General features: G+C 36.6%; 1 protein-coding gene across 2 annotated transcripts; it reads right to left on the reverse strand.

The window, feature by feature from the left end:
• Positions 1 to 2,021: 2,021 nt before the first annotated feature.
• Positions 2,022 to 6,885, reverse strand: LOC149411789 (uncharacterized). Of its 2 annotated transcripts, none has more exons than XM_089646574.1 (2): positions 6,608 to 6,885; positions 2,022 to 4,545 (listed from the first exon to the last, which is right to left on the reverse strand). In XM_089646574.1, the coding sequence occupies exon 2, from the start codon at positions 4,506 to 4,508 to the stop codon at positions 2,757 to 2,759; it is 1,752 nt and encodes a 583-aa protein (XP_089502700.1). In that variant the 5' UTR covers positions 4,509 to 4,545; positions 6,608 to 6,885; the 3' UTR covers positions 2,022 to 2,756. The 2 variants fall into 2 exon arrangements, with proteins under 2 accessions (XP_089502700.1, XP_089502699.1); XM_089646573.1 differs by having other exon boundaries at positions 2,022 to 5,260; positions 6,608 to 6,880.
• Between the last annotated feature and the right edge of the window lie 2,845 nt (positions 6,886 to 9,730).

The raw sequence follows: 9,730 nt of genomic DNA on the forward strand, positions 1-9,730 counted from the left end.
CGATATTTTATTTGCATATTTTTTTTGTTTATTATGAAAACAAACAAAGTTTTCCACATAACATTTACATTTTATAAAAAAATAAAAGTATTCAATTTTATAACCTCATTAGGTACATTCGTTTGATATGTCATATCTGTTCGTTTTAATAATAAACAAAAAAAAATATCATTTAAGAATCCTGAAAAAGTCGTCATTCTTCCTGATTATAGCAGTATTTTAATACTATATAGATAATATCACAAATGGGGAAAATAATAATTCACACTTATTTAAGTAATCTCTAGAAATAAGATTTTTTTAAATGTTGATCCAGAATAAAAATTCGATTTCATGACCATAAATTTATAAGTTGAAGAAAATCCAAATTAACAAAACATTGTAAACGCTACGTTATGCATCGATTACACTATGTAAGTACAAACTTACAGGGAAAATTCGGGTATGAATTTTGTTTTCTTTGAGTAAATGGCGTATTACCCAATACGCCATATAACTTTATTCAAATACTCATCATGTTTTTGCGAGGAAAGTGTTCTGCTTACAAATCTATGCATTATTAAGCATTATGCACCAAATCTGCTGTAAAGTTATGGTGCAACGTTCCGTACAGGTTTCTCAGAAATATTGGAAAATATTCTAGTCTTTTGCTCTTTTGGCTTATATTAAACTATGTATGTAAGTGCGCCAATTCTTTCAAAGGCGGTAAAAAGGTCTGAAGTCAGATAATAACCAAAATTTTGAAATAGCTAAAGTCATAGACTAAATTAGACTAGACACGGCATATTCATTTAAAAATAACCCCAACACAATTTTGGTTTGGTTCACATGCACATTTATGAAAAGGCCCACGCATTATGTCGCAATGCGAAATGGGCACTGTGCATTGCGTTTTACCTTTTGTTGGTCTATTTTGCTTCTCAGCTATGCTGGGCAAGTTCATTTTTTCAATCACAAAAATAACCGAGTTCCAAATATTTAAATTTGAATTATGTCCATATTACAACTCCTCTGACAACAAATTTTCCGTGGTTTCGCTTACGAGTTTGAACGCTTGTACAAGGAGTTTAAACAGAGTTGGGTTGTTAAGTTCATCTCTATATTTGTGACGTACGCTACGTGGCGTTATTTTTAAAATGAATTTAACTAGATAGGGCTAATCTAGTATAATACATCAATGGCTAAAATAGTTAATTTGGGAGGTGGTTTTGGGTACCGCCACTCCGGGAACTATTTGTTAGACAAACAACACCTCTACCATAGGACACCCCAAGTGGTTCGCTACATTTGGTGACTTCGCATGGGTGCCCGGGTCGTGTGGTGAGGTTTGTCCGGGTCATACTGTCAGACTGGTTGAGGGAGACCTTTTAACCTCTCTGGCAGGACTCTCTCGGAACTTCGACTGGCACGGAAGTTGGAGATTACCACCAATTTCCTACACACCCTTCATGCCTTTTTCCTTCCCAGAACTTCCTCTTTTTATTTTAATTTTTTTTTATTAGTGTCTATTTAATAAGGTTTTATAGGATTTACATTATATAAAAATCTAAAATATTTCATTCATATAGTTTCTTCTTAGTCCTCCTCACTAGGTAGTCCTGTGCTGAGGCGGACTGGTGGATTTTTTTGATTTTCTGTTATTTAGTTTCTATGATGTTTTTAGTACATTTTCTAGTATGTCTGCATTAATTTCTTTCACCCATGTTTTGATTTTTTCCTTAAGCTTATTTATCTTTTCTATCTTTTTCAAACTTGGAGGAAGGATGTTGTAAAGTTTGGTTGCCAGATATATGTGGTTTCTTTGGCCAAAACTTGTCTTGAATTTTGGAACATCTCGTACCTATATACCTTTTTGAGGCTCTTGTATCATGTATCCGAGTTTCATTAGGAGATTTTCTGTTTTTAAAATGATGTTTTAAAATATTCTTGGCAAATATTTGTTTTAAATTTAGAATGTCAAAACACTTGAAAATATCTTTTGAGGGGTTTCTGATGGGTAATTTTAGTATGGTTTTTATAATGCTTGTTCAGGATCTTGACTTCACTCTCCTGACAGAGCAATCCGGCGTGGTGAGTCACCAGATTCCAAGGAAGTATGACTGGAGTAAGTCTTCAATAATAACTCCAGCTCTCGAATAGTGGTCTTTATTTTAACAATAAAAAAGACCCGTAGGGCAGCTCATGTAAGGTGAGCCCAATATTGCTATCTCTCTCCGCGGTTTTATTAACCACATGTAAGTGAAAACCTGGCAGCTCCGCCGTTTTGCCAAAACGACCGCCCAAGACGGATGGTAACAAGAGAAGAACGATTAAATCCGTGGCAATACGAAATTGCCCCGGCAATCGCTAACACAAAAATAAATGTTGCCACACCCATAGGGTGACAAGCACCAATATTAATATTTCAGTACCTGAAATCTTAACATATTCCCGCCCCAAAACGAGTATTAAGGAATAGTCGTTTTTCATAAAATAATGTAGGAAGAGATTGCAACATTGGTACTCAGAATTTACCCAACAGGTTCACATACAAAAATAAACAATATTCAATACATGGATATCAAAATAATAACAAAAAACTTAACAACGTATATAACCCTATGTCAGACTTGACATTAAAAAATAAAAGTCTAATAACGTAGAAACTTCTGGTGCGCTGCACCCACTTATGAGAAAATATCTTATCACTTGGCACTGTTGAGCCTGACGGCATTTTGATTCACACATAACATCACTTTTAGTGTTGTAATTGGTTCTTAATCCAGGTTGGAGGAAGGATCCTCCTTAGGAAGTAGACAGAGCTGTGTCACGGCTCTTTTGGTGACACCTCTGGCCGTCCTCAAGGAGACGATGCGGACGCGTCCGTCTTGACCAGGGTGGATCTCCGTCACTCGCGCCATCCTCCAGTACTGCGGAGGTAGTTGGTTGTCTTTGATGATGACCATGTCACCAGGCTGTAAACTGCGTTGACGTCCTTCTTGCCATTTGACTCGGTTCTGCAATTCTGCTAGGTATTCCCGGCTCCATCTGTGCCAAAAAGATTGAACAACGGTAGACATCTTTTGGTAAATATTAAGCCTGTTTGTAGGCAGATGATGGATATCAAGCTCAGGCAATGCTAACAGGTTGTCGCCAATAAGGAAGTGTGAAGGAGTGAGTGCGTTTAAATCATTTGGATCTGATGATAATGGAGTCAGAGGACGGGAATTTAAACAAGCCTCAATCTGTATCAGTATGGTATTCATGCCTTCGTATGTCAAAACAGTTGACCGCATTGCCTTTTTTAAATGTAACTTAGTCATTTTAACTGCACTTTCCCAAAGTCCACCGTGATGCGGTGAGCGGGGAGGCAAGAAACTCCAGCTAATATTCTGCTGGGCTAAAAAATTATGGATTTCCTTATCAGATGCCTTCAAAAAATCAAATAGTTCAGTAAGTTCCCTATAACTACCTGTAAAGTTAGTTCCATTATCACTAAAGAGTCGTGAGGGTTTACCCCTCCTAGCTATAAATCTTTTCAATGCATTCATAAATGCCATTGAAGTTAAATTAGTCACTAATTCTAGGTGAATTGCCTTCGTTGAAAAACAAATAAATAAACATATGTAAGATTTTACACTCTTGGCATTTCTGGTTAAACCAGACTTAATTAAAATTGGACCTGCATAATCTATGCCGGTTACATAAAATGGTCTTTGGATTCTGAATCGGTCAGCAGGAAGGTCACCCATGAGCTGGCGACACTCGCGCGGACGGACTCGGAAACATACAATACATTTATGCAGTGCTCGCTTTACTGCGTTTTTACCAAATATTGGCCAAAACCGTAAACGCAGTAATGCGAGCAGAGCATTACATCCTAAATGCAAATTCTCATAATGCAGATGGGTTATTATTAAGTCAGTCAACTTATGATTTTGTGGTAACAAAATTGGATGTTTTTGAGAGACCGAGGTAATATCAGATTGTGATAGTCGACCTCCAACACACAATAACCCATCCTGCATAAAAGGATTTAGTGCCTTTACCTTGCTCCGCCTAGATACAAATCTTCCATCACTCAAAGAGGCTATTTCATCACGAAATGCGAATCGCTGAGCGTTCAAAATCAATACATGCATGGCATGTTCCAGTTCGATTACAGAAAGCTCGTCGACCCGCATCGGTTTTCGTTTAGAACAGTTATGTATGAAACGTAACATATAAGCAACTACGCGCCTCAGTCGTCTTAATGAAGAATAATTATTAAATATTTCCCAATCGACAGGACTACTAGTAACCAAAACTATCCTCGCCGTTTCTGGCAACTCCGTGGGAGTATCAAATGTAGTAAATGAAACGTCATTACCTAGCTGGTGCAGACAACGTATTGATAAATAAGGCGAAGGAGCCAAACCATATGTCACCGTGTTTAGCGTATAATGTTTCAAACAATCCTCCGCATCCCTTTTCCATAATATACGTTGGTAATTTCTGTGTTCCGGGTTGATATTAATTTGGCGGTACATCTTTGCAATATCTGCGGTGACTGCATATTGATGTTTTCTGAAAAATACCAAGTGACAAAATATATCATTTTGAATGGTGGGCCCAATCATTAGAGCGCGATTCAAAGAAATCCCTCGAGCGGGTTTAGCCGACCCGTCAAAAACAACACGAATTTTAGTAGTTGTGCTTGCTTCTTTAAATACAGCGTGATGTGGTAAATAATAAGTAATTTCATCGCGTTTTGGAGGTTCACATTCAGTCATGTGACCTAACGCAAGATACTCATCAATAAATTCCGAGTATTGTTCCTTTAAACTAGGTTGTCTTAAGAATTTCCTTCCCATTGACGCTAATCTACCTTTAGCAATACTAAATGAATCTCCTAATTGAGATAGGTTAGATTTAAACGGTAAGTTGACTACAAATCTACCGTTTGCATCGCGTTTATGCGTGCCTTCGAAAATCCTTTCACATTCACTATCTTCCAGAGAGTGATGCTTACTATTTTCGGTTTCTTCAACCTTCCAAAACCTTTCTATTTGGTTCTGCAAAGAATTTAATGAAATATGACAAACTTTAACTGGCCTCGTATTATGACGACTCTGTACAGCTCCTGATATTATCCAGCCTAGCTCCGTTCGATGCAATGTAGGTTTACCCTTTCCTAACTGTATCTGATCCGTACGAAGCACCTGCCAGAAAACCTCTGCTCCGATCAGCATATCAATAGAAGCTGGCTGGTAAAACTGCGGATCAGCTAACCGGACACCGTCTGGAATGTTCAACATTTTTGGGTTAATCACGGTCTGTGGAAGATTGCAAGAAATCTCATCTAATACCAAACAAGATATTTCATCCTCGTATTGAGAACATAATGATTTAAATTTAATGTCAACTGTTTCCTTTACATGAATTAAATTATTATGCAAACCTGAAACAGGTATGTTCAATTTTGTACAATGCAAATTTAATCTCTTACAAGTATCCTTTGTAATAAAATTAGACATTGAACCTGAATCCAAAAGTGCGCGTATTTTGTGTGTTCCACCGTACGCGTCTTCTATTTTTACTATTACGGTAGATAGTAAAATTTCTCGCCCGTTCATGTCGCTATGACACGCTAAATTCACTGGTGCCTCCGACTGACCCTTGCCAGTTGAAGTACCCGCTTGTACATTATCAGTATTGATATGTAACAGAGTGTGATGTTTTCGATCACAAACACTGCATTTTTCCTTCCACCTGCACACCTTTGAAGGGTGCCCCGGTTTTAGGCAGTTATAACATAAATTTCTCTCTGAAACGAACTTTCTTCGTGCCGCTGGTGCTTTGTTAACAAATATTTTACAAGAATAAATGAAATGGCTGTCATTACACAGCATACAATTAACGTTGCTTGACGCTAACGTAACCTTGTTCGTAGAATTCCTTTCCTTAAAATTAAAAAACTTTGGTTTTGTTGCAACTGGTTCCGCTTTCTGTTGCATTCCATCATTATCACCTTGGATAGTTTCCAGGATCTGCGACCTTTGTGAAATAAAATTGCTAAACTGCTCGAACGTAGGATAAATTTTATCGCACTCCATGGATTCCCACAGGCTACGTGTGTGATTATCTAACTTTGAGGTTAGAATATGTATAATTAATGTGTCCCAATGTTCTGTTGGAAGCTTTAAATTATGTAAAGCTCTCAAATGAATGTTTGCTTGATCAATTAAATTTCGCAATTCATGATGATTCTGTCGTTTTAACGGTGTAACATTAAATAAGAAATTCAGATGTCTATTTGCAATAAGTCTGACATTTTCGTATCTTGAAATAAGCATCGTCCAGGCTGCAGTATAATTATCCCCGGTTATTTCTAGAGAACTAATCAAATCAAGTGCGTCTCCGGACACATAACTAATAAGGTAATGAAATTTCTGAACATGATTTAATTTACTGTTATCATGAATTAGGGCAATGAACGAGTTTTTAAAAGTCAACCATTTATGACTATAACCTGAAAAAATTGGTATTGATATTGGTGGTAAATTCACAGATGTATTCGGGACATTTTCAATCTTCTTAAATTTTGATAATATTTCCTGTCCTAATGCAATTAAATTAAAATATGTACCTTCAAAATTATCCCTCGCGTCATGATCTTCTGATTTATTCAATAAATCAATCTCCAGCTGAATTTTGGAGAATTCTATCAGAGAAGGTTTGATGGCATCTAATCTCGACGACAATACGCTGGGCCTAATATCATTTTCGTTGCTTAAATAGGTTTCAAATCTCGTTAATGAACCTTTCAACACCCCGCGCTGTCTAACCAACTTGTCGAGTTCCATTTTTTAGAAACGAATACCACAATAACCTGATTTAAAACAATACACAACTCGAAACGGCAGCTTGACGTTTGACGTGAAAAAAAAAATAATACTATGGATTATAAAGAAACCGATTACAATACTATGGCATGCAAATTGCAAAGACAGCTTGCAAACGCGTGGCTAGATATGTACGTAGGCAAAAGCAAAGTTATTCGGCAGAATACAACAATAAAAATTATTATCACCAACAATTTTATGCTATTTTGAAAGCATCTGATTATGAACACCCGAATATAATTCGATATAATCAATACGAAATAATGTGGCATCTACACAGATTTTTAGCTTTTTTAAATGGAATTTGAAAGGACAATGAAAGGAAGGCTACAACCTGATTTGCTGTGCATGCGAGCGTCGTGATGAGGCTCGCTTGATCAATCCAATGATGGTGATGAGGACGCCGACTGGACCACTCCCGATGATGATGAGGCCCGACTGGACCACTCCAAATAATGATCTTCCGTCTCAAATGGATCAATCCAAATAATAATCATCCGGCTCTTGAATGACCAATGTTCAGGATCTTGACTTCACTCTCCTGACAGAGCAATCCGGCGTGGTGAGTCACCAGATTCCAAGGAAGTATGACTGGAGTAAGTCTTCAATAATAACTCCAGCTCTCGAATAGTGGTCTTTATTTTAACAATAAAAAAGAAAAAGACCCGTAGGGCAGCTCATGTAAGGTGAGCCCAATATTGCTATCTCTCTCCGCGGTTTTATTAACCACATGTAAGTGAAAACCTGGCAGCTCCGCCGTTTTGCCAAAACGACCGCCCAAGACGGATGGTAACAAGAGAAGAACGATTAAATCCGTGGCAATACGAAATTGCCCCGGCAATCGCTAACACAAAAATAAATGTTGCCACACCCATAGGGTGACAAGCACCAATATTAATATTTCAGTACCTGAAATCTTAACAATGCTCTTTTGAGCAATATCTAAGTGGTTAATATTATTTGCTGTAGCAGATCCCCATACTAGAATTCCATACTCAAGACGGGAATGAACTAAAGCATAAAATACTTTTTTTATGTCTTTCCTAGGTAGTATGTTTCTTAGGTTTTTGAAGAAATATACAAGTCTCGTAAGCTTTTTAGTGAGTTCATTTATGTGTATGTCCCATCTAAGGTTCTTCTTCCCTCCCTAAAAAAACCTTCCACACAGCATCTCCAAAGATGATATCGGCCCTGAGAGGAATTATCCTTCTTAGAGTCTCATGTGTGAAGCTAATATAAATAAATACCTATATCAAAAAAGTACACAGTCGCGACTTATTTTTTGAGCATATTTTGAAAATTTTGACTTAAGGTTTGGTGGTACAATAAATCAGATATAAATGTATGGAGTGCCTTTATTATTTATTCATATTAATAATATTTTAAATTACAATCCAAAATAGCAAAAGTCATATTTTTGTTACGTTTACAAAAATATGTACCTTTTACGATCCAAAAGATTAATCTTATAAGTAATAATGTCAATTAAAGAACCTTGAAACTTGAAGAATAAATTGATGAACTCAAAAACATATACATTATGATTATTTATGTTGTGGTAAATTGTTAAAATGTTAGATTTCTAATATTTGTTTTGCAGAGACAAGAAAAACTTAATTTGGCTCTCCTGGGGAATTGATATTTTGATTTAAGACCTTTTCCCCCATGAAAGAATTTTTAAAGTGTATTGGATCTTCAAGAACACCAAATAACATTTCAAATAAACACGACAAACAAAAAAGTTTTGGAAACTAGGTTTCATTCCACTCTTAATGTTGGAGTTGATTGTATGGCGATGGATGAAATAAATTTAATTAACTCCCAGTGTAATCTACAATTCTGTATCTTTTTCATCGAGCTACATAGTTGAAACTTGTTTTCATCGTGAAACAGTGTATTTGGAGAAAGAAACTTGATGTAGAGATCAAAATAGTCCAAGAGTAACATTGTGATATGATGTATTGTATTCCTAGGTTCCTAATAGAAAGGAAATTGTTATATGGTGTATTGTATTCCTGGGTTCCTTATGGAAAGGAAATTGTTACATGATGTATTGTATCCCTGGGTTCCTAATGGAAAGGAAATTGTCGTATGATGTATTTTATCCCTGGGTTCCCAATGGAAAGGAAATTGTTTCATTATGTATTTTATCCCTAGGTTCCTAATGGAAAGGAAATTGTTATATGATGTATTTTATCCCTAGGTTCCTAATGGAAAGGAAATTGTTTCATGATGTATTGTGTCCCTAGGTTGCTAATGGAAGGGAAATCGTTTTGTGATGTATTGTACAGGCTAAGTCCTAGTGAGGTTGATTTTTATGTGAAAAAAAAGTGTTTTATGTATAGTGAGATGCAATAAATAAATAAATGATGTATTGTATCCTTAGGTTCTTAATGTAAGGAAAATTGGTTCGCTGGATTCCCAAAAACAACTTTTAAATACATCGATCTGAATTTCTTTTTTGTTTTCGTGAATGATTGCACACCTTAGAAGTGGAAATTAACCAACTTCCCGACATCAACCATTAACTTTTAGCGGTATACATCCAAATACAAGCGCGCGCACACGAATTCGGATGACATGGTATAATAAATGTACAACAGTTAATATACAAAATAAATATCGGTCCTACACAATTAGAATATGGCTTAGGTGTTCTGCACAAGAGTCTCAACAGCTCACAAACGTCTGGAGCCAGTGAACCTGTGGCATATCCAATTGGAGTATGTTGTGAGGCTGAAGGTAGTAGGGAGGGGAGAGAAATGGGGAAGAGAAAGAGGAGACGAAGAGGTGGTCTTTCACTAGGGCGATACTGAGAGTATGACTCCAGTTCCTGTGTAGGAAAGTTCAATCCTCAGTCAAACCAC

This window comes from Hesperophylax consimilis, chromosome 24, assembly GCF_061612785.1.
Source record: "Hesperophylax consimilis isolate HC1 chromosome 24, BYU_Hcon_1.0, whole genome shotgun sequence".
In the NCBI taxonomy this organism is placed as follows: Eukaryota; Metazoa; Arthropoda; class Insecta; order Trichoptera; family Limnephilidae; genus Hesperophylax; species Hesperophylax consimilis.